Source organism: Salvelinus namaycush, chromosome 22, assembly GCF_016432855.1.
Source record: "Salvelinus namaycush isolate Seneca chromosome 22, SaNama_1.0, whole genome shotgun sequence".
NCBI lineage: Eukaryota > Metazoa > Chordata > Actinopteri > Salmoniformes > Salmonidae > Salvelinus > Salvelinus namaycush.
The window spans coordinates 30,052,820-30,070,727 of NC_052328.1; the positions used below are offsets into that span (position 1 = coordinate 30,052,820).

At 42.6% G+C, this 17,908-nt stretch overlaps 1 protein-coding gene across 1 annotated transcript in view; it reads left to right on the forward strand.

Annotated features, from left to right (window-relative positions):
- The window catches only part of LOC120017837 (potassium voltage-gated channel subfamily H member 1-like), a 99,264-nt gene extending 81,926 nt beyond the window's left edge, over positions 1-17,338 (forward strand). The window contains exons 13-14 of the mRNA XM_038960802.1: positions 16,344-16,754; positions 16,889-17,338. Of these exons, the coding sequence (XP_038816730.1) occupies positions 16,344-16,754; positions 16,889-17,338 (861 nt within the window). The remainder of the gene's footprint in view (positions 1-16,343; positions 16,755-16,888) is intronic.
- Positions 17,339-17,908: the final 570 nt, after the last annotated feature.

A 17,908-nucleotide genomic window follows, 5' to 3' on the forward strand; every position in this document is an offset into this window, starting at 1 on the left:
ATAAATGGGTTGCAATGACATTCAACCAGATTTACCACACTCCATGAGCTCAGATGCTTTAATACCATCGTTTAGGCAGCCAATCTGTCTTCATCAGGGTATAGTAACTGGTTGTAATGACATCAATTCAAATTAAAAAAGAAAGTCGAACACTCGTCTCTCCTTGATGTGGATTGATGTCATTCAACCAGCTTTGCCCGCTGGGTTCCTCCTTTTATTTAACCCTAGGTTGGATTTCTGCAATAATGAATGGCAGATTTCTGTTCTGTTCTGCCTTTGGGGAAATCAAAGGACCACACTTTAAATGACGTGAACAACATGTCACTGTAAAGACAGCTTAATGACGCAGGGTTGGTGTGAAATATCACAGAAGCAGAGTTTTGACTTCTGTGCGAGTGGACTCCTAAATGGCACACTATTCCTAATATAGTGCACTACTTTTGACCAGGGCCCATAGAGCTATAGGGAATATGGTACCATTTGGGACGCCGGCTGTGTAAGATACAGAGGACATTTGAGAGGATCAGTTGTGCAGTCGATCGCAAAGGCACACACTCTGCCACTGCCTGAATACCTAGGATAGGATAAAGTAATCCTTCTAACCCCCCCCCCCCCCCCCCCCCCCCTTAAAAGATTTAGATGCACTATTGTAAAGTGGTTGTTCCACTGGATATCATAAGGTGAATGCACCAATTTGTAAGTCGCTCTGGATAAGAGCGTCTGCTAAATGACTTAAATGTAAATGTAATGTAATGCCTTCCCTTGCCCTCACGCTAATGCTAGCGCTAATCCCATGCTGGTCCTGGCAGGAACACTCAGCATCTTCACTCTCGCCTCAGCATCTTCAACGCGGGCTTGGAGTGCTACACTCTTCTTGGGTTCTTCGGCTGTCCCCATTGGAGAAACCTTTTTAGTTCCAGGTAGGACCCTTTTTGGGTTCCATGTAGGACCCTCTGTGGAAAGGGTTCTACTTGGAACCAAAAATGGTTCTTCAAAAGGTTCTCCTATGGGGACAGCCTTATAACCCTTTTAGGTTCTAGATGGAACCTCTAAGAGTGTAGCATATGGAGAGGGCGGGTTTCTGGTGAGGGGAGTGGCCATTCAGATGTCAGGGTGGATAGTATGAGGATTTCTGGTGAGGGGAGTGGTCATTTCGATGTCAGGGTGGATAGAATGAGGGTTTCTGGTGAGGGGAGTGGTCATTTCGATGTCAGGGTGGATGGTATGAGGGTTTCTGGTGAGGGGAGTGGTCATTTCGATGTCAGGGTGGATGGTATGAGGGTTTCTGGTGAGGGGAGTGGTCATTTCGATGTCAGGGTAGATGGTATGAGGGAGATAAAAAGGGCAGGGGGTGTTAGATTGAGTTGAGAGGGGCTTAGTGGTTTATTGTGTGTGTGTGTGCGTGTGCGTGTGCATGTGCGTGTGTGTGTGCTCCCACAGGGCTTCAGATGGTGTTTGTCAGTTGGTGAAATATGGGCGTGCTGGGTGGGGGGTTGAAGTGGTGGTTGATGGGTACTGTGGTCTGGGTAGGGAGCACACTGCTCTCTCTATACTGTTGTCAGCATGAGTGGTAGAGAGCCAAAGGCCATGCTAAAGAATAAACCAAACAAAATACTGCACACAGGCAGAGCGAGCGAGAAAGAGAGGGAGAGGGAGAGGGAGAGGGAGAGGGAGAGGGAGAGGGAGAGAGACAGAATTTACTTCTATGGCTCTGTTAGGCCAAACGAGGGAGTAGAAGAGAGAAAGAGCCAATGTTGGGATCACACTTGAATACATTATATATACAATATATTGTATGTCTCATTTGGTTTAATTCCAACAGATTGTTATGGTATAAAAGTTAAAACTTTTATCTGGTACAGTTTTTTCATTCGTATCTTCCTTTGCGTTGTAACAGCATTCAGAGAAAAGACGGGTGCATTAGTGTCACACATCAATGCATATCATACGTCTAATGAGCCTCTGAAGACGACATGAATACACTACAGCATCAACCTACTTTGTGTTTTGTTATGGCTGAGTGGACCCAGATGCTGATGGCAAGTCTTAGAAGAAGTAACACCCTGTTGGCATCGCCATGGATACAATAAAGTGGTGAGTCGTCCATGCCCATTGATCTATCGAAGAGAATCAAAATGACACTGCTTGCTTTGCCTTTAGGGGTCTTCTGCTACACATTCAAATGACTTGGGTGCAGTATTACTCTGAAAAGACTGTCTTTCAGTTTCAAATTGTGAAAGTGAATTATAAATAGCAATGATAAGCTAACAGATAAAGCACTTTTTTTATACAACATGGCTGTTGTTTTGTCTTATGCAGACTGGATTTGCTCTGCGTCAGCTTGAGTGGTTCATGAGGCAGAAGGCTATGTTAGCATAGCGTCCCCATGAGAAAGTAAGGCTTGAGCCATAGGCGAGTTATGAACTTTCAGACCGCGCCATGGGAGTTCCTTACTGACTGAGCACATGTCTGTCCCAAAAATACACAAGCACAAATACGCACACCACACTGTCCGTGCATGTGTGTGTGTTACCATGTCTGTGTACCCGGTCTCTGTCTTTTATCTAAAGATAAAAGTGCAAAACTAACACCTCAATACCTCAGGCCACAATTTTTCTTTTTACACAACACTCGTCTTGACTGCTCTGGACACAGCAAGACATGTCTTGACTGCTCTGCACACAGCAAGACATGTCTTGACTGCTCTGCACACAGCAAGACATGTCTTGACTGCTCTGCACACAGCAAGGCACTGGTTCCTCCCTTGAGGTGAAATGGAATATTAAAGCAAACAAACAAAGCAGAAAGCAACAACGAAGAGAGTTAGATAACTATGGTACAGTTAGTGGCGACCCATCATTCAGGGCAGGTGGGGCCGAGCCCCACCTGGGGCTTGCCTGTTTTGCTTGCCTGTTTTGGGGCTTGCCTGTTTTGCATGTTATTTTGGCATTAATACGTGTCACATATCAGTTTGCAAACAATGTAAAAATATATATAATTGAGTTAATAAAGCCGCATATGCTCCCGAGTGGCGCAGCGCTCTAAGGCACTGCATCTCAGTGCTAGAGGCGTCACTACAGACACCCTGGTTTGAATTTAGGCTGTATCACAACCGGCCGTGATTGGGAGTCCTATAGGGCGGTGCACAATTGGCCCAGCGTGATCCGGTGTAGGCCATCATTGTAAATAAGATTTTGTTCTTAATTAACTGACTTGCCTAGTTAAATAAATAAAAAAATTACCAACATGGTCTCTTTTTTGTTTTCTTCAGTAAGGCAGCTCCAAAATGCAGATGTTTCAGTCTAGCCCACCACCACAGAAAGTGGAACGTTGCGCCGTGATTGGCTCAGTGTTCTGCCACTCATGGGGACACTACGTGACCGCCAAGTCTAAGGGTAGAGTTAGTAAAATCTTCGCTAGCGGTGATCATCATGAATCAAGTCGACAATCTACTGGCAAATCCTTTTTAATCCTTGTCATATGAAGAGAAATAATGAGACATTATAGATAAAACGTATCGTTGCTCATCGGTCATTGGACATAAACATTACACAACAAGTTGGAAATCGCAAATTCAACAATGAGTGGTTTGGAAGGAATCAGTGTGGCTAACTGCAAGCATTGCAAAGCAATCATTAGCCTGCTATTCAGTGGAGTGGCTGTGTGGTCCCAAGTCTTAAGATTAAGGGTCTGTTTTCCTAGTTTAAAATGATAAACATTCAACATTGGCCATTCTGGCAGTGAAGCATGATTTGTGCCGCGCTCAAAACAACTGTTAACTCAGAACTGCAAAATCTGACAAGTGAGTTCAAGACAACTGGGAACTGTAAAAATGAGCTACGACTGGGGAAAATTAGTTTTGAACTTTGATACTAGAGGTTGACCTATTTGTGATTTTTCAACGACGATACTGATACCGATTATTGGAGGACCAAAAAAAGCCATTACCGATTAATCGGACGATTTTTATATATATTTGTAATAATGACAATTACAACAATACTGAAAGAACAATGAACCCTTTTATTTTAACTTAATATAATACATAAATAAAATCTATTTAGTGTCAAATAAATAATGCAAAAACAGTGTTGGAGAAGAAAGTAAAAGTGCAATTTGTGCCATGTAAAAAAGCTAACGTTTTAAGTTCCTTGCTCAGAACATGAGAACATATGAAAGCTGGTAATTCAATGTTCCCAGTTCTTCAATATTCCCAGTTAAGAAGTTTTAGGTTGTAGTTATTATAGGAATTATGTCGCGTCAACTATTTCTATTCTCAAAATACCATTTGTATTTCATATACCTTGACTATTGGATGTTCTTATAGGCACTTGAGTATTGCCAGCCTAATCTCGGGAGTTGATAGGCTTGAAGTCATAAACAGCGCTGTGCTTCAAGCATTGCTAAGAGCTGCTCGCAAATGCAATAAAGTGCTGTTTGAATGAATGCTTACGAGCCTGCTGCTGCCTACCACCGCTCAGTCAGACTGCTCTATCAAATATCAAATCATAGACCTAATTATAATAAACACACAGAAATACGAGCATTTGGTCATTAATATGGTCAAATCCGTAAACTATAATTTCGAAAACAAAACGTTTATTCTTTCAGTGAAATACCTAACAGTTCCATATTTTATTGAACGGGTGGCAACCCTAAGTCTAAATATTGCTGTTACATTGCACAACCTTCAACGTTATGTCATAATTATGTAAAATTCTCGCAAATTAAATATGGTCTTTGTTAGGAAGAAACACAGTTCTCAACGAGCCAGGCAACCCAAACTCTTGCATATACCCCGACTCTGCTTGCACTGAACGCAAGAGAAGTGACACAATTTCCCTAGTTAATATTGCCTGCTAACATGCATTTATTTTAACTAAATATACAGGTTTAAAAAATATACTTCTGTTTATTGATTTTAAGAAAGGCATTGATGTTTAGGTACATTTGTGCAACGAATGTGCTTTTTTCGCAAATGCGCTTTTGTTAAATCATCACCCGTTTGGCGAAGTTGAAGTAGGTTGTGATTCGATGATAAATTAACAGCCACCGCATTGATTATATGCAACGCAGGACAAGCTAGTTAACCTAGTAATATCATCAACCATGTGTAGTTAACTAGTGATTATGTGACGATTGATTGTTTTTTGTAAGATAAGTTTAATGCTAGCTAGCAACTTACCTTGGCTCCTTGCAGGTACAAGGTCCTTTTGACGCTGCACTCGCGCAACAGGTGGTCAGTCTGCCACGCAGTTTCCTCGTGGATTGCAATGTAATCGGCCATAATCGGCATCCAAAAGGGCCGATTACCGATTGTTATGACCTTGAAATCGGCCCTAATTAATCGGCCATGTCGGTCGACCTCTATTTGATACAACTTGAAATTGTAAATCTGGAACTCGGGCCTCTTTCAAGAGCTATGACCAGAAGATCACTGACATCATCATGATTCAACTTTTTTTTGGAGTTCCCAGTTGTCTTGAAAGCACCATAAATCCAGAGAATGGCAGAATTTGACAAAGTTTGATGACAAATTTGCCCACAAAGGACTGCCGCACCACCTTCCTGTTCAAGTGAGCACAGCACAACAAGGTGAGTCCAAAAACGTATTGTATGCTGCTGCATAAATTATGTAATATGCCAGGGGGATATGTATACTGTAGCTAAGAAAGTAATGCTAAGTGTACGTTGTTCTGGAAGCTGTCAGTAGCCCATGTGCCTCACCCTAATGATTTGGTCTATTTTCACCTCTTTATTTCGCCTACTGTTCTGTTCTGACTTGGTGGTACACATGTAGCTATAACCTGTTTTTGAGAAATGTAACCATCAAACATTTTAAGAGCTTTCATTGTCTGTTTAAATGCCCCCTTTATTTATTCTACGGTTCTGACTTGGTGTACAGGGAGAACACTGTAAGAACGGCTCATGTTCTGAATTCTGTCGCTGTACATTTCAAATTCATATCAGCAATGTTTTTTTAAGGCAGTCAATGAGGCTGAATGAACTGTTTCTCTGCCAGACAAGGCTCCTCTGATAGCCAGGTGTAGCGGTGGTAAGGTGTTGGGACTGCTGTTGGGACTCTGCTGTTGAGACAGCTTTATGTAGGCACTAATAGTTTGTGGGCACCGTTTGTCACCGTTATTGTGCAATTTATGTATTGTTTAGTGTTGTGTAGTGGCTTTGCTGGAATGAACCCTACAAATCCCCCCCCCCCCCACCAAGATTTACATGCCACTGGGTAAAGTACAATATGTTTGCTTCCATACTGTACATCCAGTATTGTTGTCTGTTTTTGTATCAGATAAATCAGGCGTGTGTGTACATGTGCATGCCTGTGCAGCCTGTTCGCTCCGACTAGATTTAGGATAGTACCCTTTTTTGGAAGCGATACCTCCGATACGTATGATATGTTACAAATGGTCTGGTTACTTAAGACCACATGTTACTTTAGACAGAAACGAAAGTAGGGAGGTTGGTAGGGAGGTTGGTTGGGGAGATTGGGTGAGCGTATAAGGCAAATGTCTATCAAACCAAAGGTTGCGTCTTTGAATCGGGTCGGGCCAGCTTTAGCATCATAGCTAATTAGCAACTTTAGCTAACCACAACCATACCAATTTGCAACTACTTAGCATGTTCGCTAACCCTAGACTGAACCACGTAAGGCTAACCTGCTAGCTATGTTACATTAACCTGCTAGCTATGTTACATTAATCTGCTAGCTAAGTTACATTAACCTGCTAGCTATGTTACATTAACCTGCTAGCTAAGTTACATTAACCTGCTAGCTATGTTACATTAACCTGCTAGCTATGTTAAGCTAACGTGCAAGCTATGTTAAGCTAACTTTCTAGCTAACGTTAGCCATAAATGTTAACACAACAAGACATATGATACTGTATGACCGCTAAGAAATTATTTTCCAGGGTCGTTAGCATTAGGAAAAAATACAATTTGTTCCCTCGACCTAGCTCAATATCAAGGCGTTAGATAAGAACGAGACTACAGCATCTGTAAAGTGACCATTAGACTTGTAGGTGCAACAGTTTTTAATACATTTATAATTTATCATTCTCACGTGCCAATAGAGAACCAAAGAGGTGCTACATTTTGTAGAATTTCTGACAATGCAAACATCTTTTTCAAGTTGGGCCAAGTTCTAAAACTTGGCCCAGCATCGCCGTTGCTCAGCAACTCAACAACACAGCTGGCCGCCTGCACCAGCCAAGCAGTCAAAAGAAGTGTCGTGTATGAGATCAAATCTAGGCTATATGTTGGTATTCAAGCTGAGGTTAATCAATAAATGCATACAGATGATTGTCCAACGTGAAACAATGGGTCGGTTGTTAATAGTGAGCTGTTTTCGATTTGATAAGCCAATGATTGTGGTTTTGATTAGTTAGCTATCTAGCCAGCCAGCAGCTGTACTGTAGCTAGCTAGCTAACATAACATTATACCAGATGAGAACTAAAGTTGAATAGCTATCTATATTTGGTTATGGAAGGTTTTTACACATATTGTTTCGGTCATGACATTAGTTAGCTAGCTAGCTGGAGCTAGACAACAGCTGACCTAGCTAGCTACTTCACACAGCTAACATTAGCTAGCTTATGTCCTAATGCCCGTTAGCTAGCTAACTATACCCAAACAGTGGTGTGGACATTTATGCACCACAACTCAATTTTGAATATATACCAAATTCTTTCACAAAACAAGCTTGCTAACAAATCACATTGTTATGGGAGCACCTCCTCTAAGAGTATGAATTAGACTGTTAGAGATGGTTTGAATCCTATGCAACCTGCATACACTGTTTGAAGTACAAGACACCAACATAGCTACTGTAGTAGGTCAAAGCTGTGTGCTGGAAAACCTTGGTAGAGTATGGGTGAAGTAGGCATTGTGGTGCTCATGTGAATTTCCTTTATTTTTAGGCTTCAGACCAATGCCTACTTCTCCCTTAAAACATATGTTTGTTTTTTTTTTGTAATGCTGTACGGTCACTTTTCCAGCAGTGCAACGCCACCGGACCATTTGTGAATGGCGCTGGAGAGGCTGGCTGACGTTTTACTTGCTCCTAACCAACTGTTATTTTGTTTGGTTTTTTTGCGTTGTTTGTAACACTTATTTTGTACATAATATTGCTGCTACCGTTTCTTATGACCGAGAATAACTACTGGACATCAGAACAGCGATTATTCACTACAAACTGGTAGAAGCTTTTTCCTTTAACGAGTCCGACGTGAAGTATATACTGCTTTTCCGGGAACAGGCCCAAATCCCCTTCATTTGCGTGAAGAAAAGACCGAGAAAAAGGGGGCGGAGGTTGAGCTGCCTTCTGAGAATTCGTAGGAGTATTTGAGCGAGTAAACCCCCACTGCCATCCGTTCTATTGGCCAATGTGAAATCATTGTAAAATCAAATCGATGACCTATGAGCAAGATTAAACTATCAACGGGACATTAAAAACTGTAATATCTTATGTTTCACCGAGTCATGACTGAACGACGACATGAATAACATACAGCTGGCGGGTTTTACACTGTACAGGCAGGATAGAACAGCAGCCTCTGGTAAGATAAGGGGTGTCGGTCTTTGTATATTTGTAAACAACAGCTGGTGCACGATATCTAAGGAAGTCTCAAGGTTTTGCTCGCCTGAGGTAGAGTGTCTCATGATAAGCTGTAGACCACACTATCTACCTAGTGAGTTTTCATCTGTATTTTTCGTAGCTGTCTACATTCCACCACAGATTGATGCTGGCACTCAATGAGCTGTATACCGCCATAAACAAACAGGAAACCGTTCATCCAGAGGCGACTCTCCTAGTGGCCGGGGACTTTAATGCAGAGAAACTTAAATCCTTTCAAACTCTAGACTACCTTTACTCCACACACAGAGACGCGCACAAAGCTCTCCCTCACCCTCCATTTGGAAAATCTGACCATAATTCTATCCTCCTGGTTCCTGCCTACAAGCGAAAATTAAAGCAGGAAGCACCAGTGACTCGGTCAATAAAAAAGTGGTCAGGTGAAGCAGATCCTAAGCTACAGGATTGTTTTGCTAGCACAGACTGGAATATGTTCCAAAGTGACTGTATGTAAATAACCCAACCAGAAGCCATGGATTACAGGCAACATCCGCACTGAGCTAAAGGGTAGAGCTGCCGCTTCAAGGAGCTGGCGAGCCCTCTGACGAACCATCAAACAGGCAAAGCGTTAATACAGGGCTAAGATCTTATCGTACTACACTGGCTCCGATGCTCGTTGGAGGGGCAGGGCTTGCAAACTATTACAGACTACAAAGGGAAGTACAGCCGGGAGCTGCCCAGTGACACAAGCCTACCAGACGAGCTAAATTACTTCTATGCTCGCTTCGAGGCAAGTAACACTGAAACATGCATGAGAACATCAGCTATTCTGGACGACTGTGATCACGCACTCCGCAGTCGATGTGAGTAAGTTTCAACAGGTCAACATTCACAGACAGATTACCAGGACATGTACTCCGAGCATGCGCTGACCAACTGGCAAGTGTCTTCACTGACATTTTCAACCTCTCCCTGTCTGAGTCTGTAATACCAACATGTTTCAAACCCGTAGCACTCATGTCTGTAGCCATGAAGTGCTTTGAAAGGCTGGTCATGGCTCACATCAACACCATTATCCCAGAAACCCTAGACCCACTCCAATTTGCATACCACCCCAACAGATCCACAGATGATGCAATCTCTATTGCACTCCACACTGCCCTTTCCCACCTGGACAAAAATAACACCTTTGTGAGAATGCTATTCATTGACTACAGCTCAGCGTTCAACACCATAGTGCCCTCAAAGCTCATCACTAAGCTAAGGACCCTGGGACTAAACACCTCCCTCTGCAACTGGATCCTGGACTTCCTGACGCGCCGACCCCAGGTGGTTAGGGTAGGTAACAATAAATCCGCCACGCTGATCCTGAACACGGGGGCCCCTCAGGGGTGCGTGCTCAGTCTCCTCCTGTACTCCCTGTTCACTCATGACTGCACGGCCAGGCACGACTCCAACACCATCATTAAGTTTTCCGATGACACAACAGTCGTAGGCCTGATCACCGACAACGACGACACAGCCTATAGGGAGGAGGTGAGAGACCTGGCTGTGTGGTGCCAGGACAACAACCTCTCCTTCAACGTGATCAAGACAAAGGAGATGATTGTGGACTACAGGAAAAGGAGGACCGAGCACGCCCCCATTCTCATCGACAGGGCTGTAGTGGAGCAGGTTGAGAGCTTCAAGTTCCTTGGTGTCCACATCACCAACAAACTATCATGGACCAAGCACACCAAGACAGTCGTGAAGAGAGCACAACAAAACCTATTCCCCCTCAGGGGACTGAAAAGATTTGGCATGGGTCCCCAGATCCTCAAAAGGTTCTTGAGCTGCACCATCAAGAGCATCCTGACTGGTTGCATCACTACCTGGTATATGGCAAATGCTCGGCTTCCGACCGCAAGGCACTACAGAGGGTAGTGCGTACGGCCCAGTACATCACTGGGGACAAGCTTCCTGCCATCAGGACATCTATACCAGGCGGTGTCAGAGGAAAGCCCTAAAAATTGTCAAAGACTCCAGCCACCCTAGTCATAGACTGTTCTCTCTGCTACCGCATGGCAAGCTGTACCGGAGCGCCAAGTCTAGGTCCAAGAGCTTCTACCCCCAAGCCATAAGACTCCTGAACAGCTAATCAAATGCATTGCCCCCCCGTTCGTTTACGCTGCTGCTACTCTGTTATTATCTATGCATAGTCACTTTAATAACTCTGCCTACATGTACATATTACCTCAATTACTTCGCCTAAACGGTGACCCCGCGCATTGACTCTGTACCGGAACCCCCTGTATATATCCTCGTTATTGTTATTTTACTGCTGCTCTTTAATTATTTGTTACTTTTATATCTTATTCTTTTTTTTCTTTTTTTTACTGCATTGTTAAGGGCTTGTCAGTAAGCATTTCACTGTAAGGCCTACACCTGATGTATTCGGCGCATGTGACAAATACAATTTGATTTGATTTAACATATCATACGAAGTGGAGGGATGTAAAATATCATACGAAATATAGGGACCAAAAAAAACATAATATCATGCGAGTGGGTATGCGACCAGGTTGGCTTATGCATGTGTGGGCCTACAGTGCCTTAAAGTATTCATACCTCTTGACTTATTCCACATTTTGTTGATTAATGGAATAGATTGGTTATCTACACACAACACCCATAATAACGATTACAGATGTGAGTATTTCTGGCCAAGTCTCTAAGAGCTTTGCACACGTGGATTGTGCAATATTTGCACATTGTTCTTCAAGGTCTGGTTGTTCATCATTGCTAGACAGACATTTTCAAGTCTTTCCATAGATTTTCAAGCAGATTTAAGTCAAAACTTGCCACTCAGCAACATTCAATGTCGTCTTGGTAAGCAACTCCAGTGTATATTTGGCTTTGTGTTTTAGGTTATTGTCCTGCTGAAAGGTGTATTTGTCTCCCAGTGTCTGTTGGAAAGCAGAATGAACCAGGTTTTCCTCTAGGATTTTGCCTGTGATCAGCTCTATTCCATTTCTTTTTACCAGCATACCCATAACATGATGCTGCCACCACCGCGCTTGAAAATATGAAGAGTGGTACTCCGTGATGTGTTGGATTTGCCCCAAACATAACGCTTTGTATTCAGGACATAAAGCCAATTTGTTTGCAGTTTTACTTTAGTGCCGTATTGCGAACAGGATGCATGTTTTGGAATATTTTTTATTATGTATAGGCTTCCTTCTTTTCACTCTGTCATTTAGGTCAGTATTGTGGAGTAACTACAGTGTTGTTGAGCCATCCTCAGTTTTCTCCTATCACAGCCATTAAACTCTGTAACTGTTTTAAATTCACCATCACCCTCATTATCCCTGAGTGGTTTCCTTCCTGTCTGACAACTGAGTTAGGAAGGACGCCTGTATCTTTGTAGTGACTGGCTGTATTGATTAGAGGTCGACCGATTAATTTCGGCCAATTTCAAGTTTTCATAACAATCGGTAATCGGCATTTTTGGACACCGATTATGGCCGATTACATTGCACTCCACGAGGAGACTGCGTGGTAGGCTGACCACCTGTTACGTGAGTGCAGCAAGGAGCCTAGGTAAGTTGCTAGATATTACTAGGTGAACTAACTTGTCCTGCCGTTGCATATAATCAATGCGGTGCCTGTTAATTTATCATCAAATCACAGCCTACTTCACCAAACAGGTGATGAATAAACATCAATGCCTTTCTTAAAATCAATACACAGAAGTATATATTTTTTAAACCTGCATATTTAGTTAAAATAAATGCATGTTAGCAGGCAATATTAACTAGGGAAATTGTGTCACTTCTCTTGCGTTCATTGCACGCAGAGTCAGGGTATATGCAACGGTTTGGGCCGCCTGGCTCGTTGTGAACTAATTTGCCAGAATTTTACATAATTATGACATAACGTTGAAGGTTGTGCAATGTAACAGCAATATTTAGACTTAGGGTTGCCACCCGTTCAATAAAATATGGAACTGTTAGGTATTTCACTGAAAGAATAAACGTTTTGTTTTCGAAATGGTAGTTTCCGGATTTGACCATTTTAATGATCTAAGGCTCGTATTTCTGTGTGTTTATTATATTATGATTAAGTCTATGATTTGATATTTGATAGAGCAGTCTGACTGAGCAGTGGTAGGCAGCAGCAGGCTCATAAGCATTCATTCAAACAGCACCTTCCTGCGTTTGCCAGCAGCTCTTCGCTGTGCTTCAAGCATTGCGCTGTTTATGACTTCAAGCCTATCAACTCCCGAGATTAGGCTGGCAATACTATAGTGCCTATAAGAACATCCAATAGTCAAGGTATATGAAATACAAATGGTATAGAGAGAAATAGTCCTATAATTCCTATAATAACTATAACCTAAAACCTCTTAACTGGGAATATTGAAGACTCATGTTAAAAGGAACCACCAGCTTTCATATGTTCTGAGCAAGGAACTTAAACGTTAGCTTTTTTACATGGCACAAATTGCACTTTTACTTTCTTCTCCAACACTGTGTTTTTGCATTATTTAACCCAAATTGAACATGTTTCATTATTTATTTGAGACTAAATAGATTTTATTTATGTATTTTATTAAGTTGAAATAAGTGTTCATTCAGTATTGTTGTAATTGTCATTATTACAAATATATATAAATCGGCCCGGTATCGGCTTTTTTTGGTCCTCCAATAATCGGTATCGGCGTTGAATAATCATAATCGGTGGACCTCTAGTATTGATACACCATCCAAAGTGTAAGAAATAACTTCACCATGCTCAAAGGGATATTCAATGTCAGCTTAAAAAATAAAACAATACCACTACCAACCTACCAATAGGTGCCCAACCTACCAATAGGTGCCCAACCTGTCAGGTTGGATGGGAAGCATTGCTGCACAGCTATTATCAGGTCTCCAGAGATGTTCGATCGGGTTCAAGGTCCTGTGCGCCCTGGAGCAGGTTTTCATCAAGGATCTCTGCTCTTTGCTCCATTCATCTTTCCCTCGATCCGGACTACTCTCCCAGTCCCTGCCGCTGAAAAACATCCCCACAGCATGATGCTGCCACAACCATGCTTCACCGTAGGGATGGTGCCAGGTTTCCTCCAGACGTGACACTTGGTATTCAGGCTGAAGAGTTGAATCTTGGTTTCATCAGACCAGAGAATCTTGTTTCTCATGTTCTGAGAGTCTTTAGGTGCCTTTTGGCAAACTCCAAGCGGGCTGTCATGTGCCTTTTACTGAGGAGTGGCTTCTGTCTGGCCACTCTACCATAAAGGCCTAATTGGTGGAGTACTGCAGAGATGGCTGTCCTTCTGGAAGGTTCTCCCATCTCCACAGAGGAACTCTGCACCTCTGTCAGAGTGACAACCGGGTTCTTGGTCACCTCCCAAATCTAATCAAGGCCCTCCTCCCCCAATTTCTCAGTTTGGCCGGGCAGCCAGCTCTAGGAAGAGTCTTGGTGGTTCCAAACTTCTTCCATTCAAGAATGATGGAGGCCAATGTGTTCTTGGGGACCTTCAATGCTGCAGAAATTTTTTTGGTTCCCTTCCCCAGATCTGTACCTCGGCACAATCCTGTCTCTACGCACAATTATTTCAACCACAAGGCTTGGGTTTTGTTCTGACATGCACTGTCAACTGTGGGACCTTATATAGTATGTGCCTTTCCAAATCATGTTCAATCAATTGAATTTACCACAGGTGGATTCCAGTCAAGTTGTAGAAACATCTCAAGGATGATCAATGGAAACAGGATGCACCTGAGCTCAATTTCAAGTCTCATAGCAAAGGGTCTGAATACTTATGTAAATAAGGTATTTCTGTTTTTGCAAAAATTGCAAAAAATTGGTTTTTGCTTTGTCATTATGGGGCATTGTATGTACATTGCTAGGAATTTGTATTTATTTAATCAATTTTAGAATTAGGCTGTAACGTAACAGAATGTGGGTAAAGGGAAGGGGTCTGAATACTTTCAGAATGCACTGTATATATATATATTTTTTTTTTTAGCTAAACAGGTGGGGCTCTGTCCCACCTGCCCTGTTGTGAAGTAGTTTAACAAACTACTAATGATAAACCAGCAGATTGGCCTTTTGGGTAAAACATTTTCTACAAGCTTGCAGGTATAATGATTTATAACTTGTTATAAGCATGTATGCATTTCGCATATGTCTGCAGGATTTAGGGTTTCACTCAAATGTAATAGTTTTCAAAAGCAATCTAGAATGTGCTGCTAAATCTTTGTCTCCATAGATGTGAGGATAGCCATGCTAATCTATTTGTCATTTAATATTTCAGTCTTGTGTGTGTGTGTGTGTTTGTCCAGTGAATCAATAAGTACATTTTTGCAATGAACATCATAAGATGAGCTCATTTTCTTCAATATTTTGTTTAATATCTCCTGTTCGAACACTGATTGCCTGTAGTTCATATTTTTCAACTCCATTGCATATATTATCTATCTTTCTCTACCTCTTTAGCTCTCTCTTTCCCATAGACTTCCAGTCATTGCGCTAACGCTAGTTAGCATTGGCTCGCAAAACTACCTCTTTCTTCATACTGAACACAGAGACATAAAAATGGCATCTACAAGTTCATCTGGCTCAAGTAGGTAAAGGGTCTCATTGCTAAAATCCCGAACTATCCCTTTAATGAGGAAATCAATCTCAGACCTTTATTTTTTTATGTATCATGGCCATGTTTTGATTTATTTTTATCAATATTGTTTTGACATTGCACAAGTCATGGGAGCATTGCTTTGAAAAACATCAATATCATGTTGACTTATGATTTTGTCTAAATGTACTGTGTATGTAGACTCTTGTAAATATTGTATGTAGAAATTTTTTTGTCAACTGTGACTTACTAATTGATTGCTATCTAATTGTCTAATTGAAATTACCAATTGTTGCCAATTGTTGTTCACTCAAACTTGTATGAATACAGACTGCAGGAGTTTTCTCACACAGCACACCCTTGAAAAAGACCAAGTTGAAACGTTAGGTGTTTGTGCTGGCTCTAAATAAATGAAAATACTAAGCATAGAACTTTGATATTTTGAGTGTGCTTTTCCTTATGAATATAGATTTACAAATCCTTAGAAATGTGTTGTGCATGAATGGTTAAAGTAATGTAATTTGTGGGACAACATGGACAACATTTGCTGTGTAAAATAGTGTATCAACATAAATACAACAATCTTTTTCTAAATGTCACCCAGAATAATCAAAAATGGCTGCTTTGTGTTTTGGTTAAAGTTCTGCTAAAGAATGCTTGAGTTTCTGTTGAGAAAAAGGTCTAGAAACAAGAGGAGCCATTTATATTTCCTTTGAGGGATTCCTCAAAAGGCATTATTTGCTGTGTTTTCAGTCTGATGGGTTTAAATTAGTAATGCACTGTACCTGCACTTCCATGCCTTTAGCGTTACTGCATTATCTGTCTGCTTATCTACTATAGATACTTACCTGTGTGCTAGTCTTAACTGTCAGAGAAGCTCATCATCGAACAGAGCTGAATTTGGTGCAGATACACATTGATGATTTTTCACTTACCTAAACTTAGTTGATTGACCCAATTTTATTTTATTTTTTATTTTATTTTAAAGTGCACATTCTGGTTTATTGGTTTCAGCAATCTCCGGATAGCTTAGCATAATGAGGTTAGACATACCACCCAACGCACAACATGAGCTACATAACACAGGATGGAGTTCATAGTTGAATTGAACTAATCAAGAGCCTGTTGTCTCTCTACAGATTGTGTTCAGAAAGATCAGCGATGTGAAACGAGAGGAGGAGGAGCGCCTGAGACGAAAGAATGAGGCGCCCCTCAACCTCCCGCCGGACCATCCGGTCCGTCGGCTCTTCCAGCGGTTCCGGCAGCAGAAGGAGGCCCGTGTACATCAGGAGCAGGCTGACCCATCCGATGACCTGGAGAGAGGCCAGACCGTTTATGTTGAGCCCATTCCCATCCATGAAATCATCACCACCACCAGCATTGTCACCGTCACCGAAAGTCCAGCCACGCCCATTCCTTCAATCTCCATCTTGGCGTCCACAACCTCCGGCCCCTCAGAAAAAGCCCAGCTCCAGGCCCCGTCTCTCCAATTGTCCGAGCCAGCCAAGGTCAAAGGCTGGGGTCGCTTTAAGGAGTCCAACTGGAACAAGGTATGACCAGAAACATAACATATTTACACCAGGATTCCCAGCCTCCGATTGAATCCTGGCATTAGATAGCCTTAGTGATGATTCAATAGCTCTCCAGCCATCTGCATTAATACATTATATTCTTAATTTCCAAGGTGTCCAAAGCCGAGTCCATGGAGACGCTACCCGAACGGACGAAGGCAGGGGCAGCCCACGAGTCCCAGACCTCGCTCAAGAAAACTGGCTCGTGTGACAGCGGCATTACCAAGAGCGATCTGCGCCTGGACAACGTGGGGGACGGCGCCCGAACCACGGGCAACACGCCACAGGACCGCAGCCCTGTGGTACCCCCTGAGGTGGCCAAGCAGCACGCCTTCTACCCTATCCCAGAGCAGACTCTCCATGCTTCCCTCCTGGAGCTCAAGCTGGAGCTCAAAGAAGACTTGAAGGCCTTGAACACCCGCATGGCCAGCCTGGAGGCTCAGCTAGCAGAGGCTCTGAAGCTCCTCAAGGCTCAAAGGAGAGCTCCCAGCTCCCCCAAGCCTCTATTTGATATCTCCAGACCCACTTCGCCAGACTCGGACAAGGAGGACATATTTTCGTAGAAGCAAAGAGGGGCTTATGTTGAGTGTGTGAAGACGGTTAACAGATTCAGAAAATCTTTATTGTCCCAATGCTGGGCAATTTGGTCATAGGGTCAGAGATGCTGGAAGTTGTTGGCGTGTCTCAGCTGAGGCCATTGCTTAGCCCTCACCTTGCTGATGCCTGTGAAACGCAGCAGATGATGATGCTACGATGCTGTTAATTTAAAGAGAACCTGGTGGTTTTACCCCTGTGGGCCATGGAACCTTGGAGTTGACCCTGTTGGTCACTTTGAAGATTCTGGGGTGAGTGCGGTGAACGGGTTTCAAGGCACATGGCAGTGACCGCAAGACCACCATGGGTTTGGCTACCCTCTGTGACCCACAGACACAGGTTCACACCTATACTCCTGTACGCTTGTGTTGTGCTAGTCTGCTCGCGCACACCGGCTGTATATTTTGGTAGAGCCTTTATTTTTTTTACCAGTCTATGGAGTAAAAGCAGAGCAGCAATGAATGTTGTATTGTTCATTTTCATTATCCTTGTAGATCTCCAGTGGGATCACTATCTATCAGTGGTTCTCAGAGTATCTA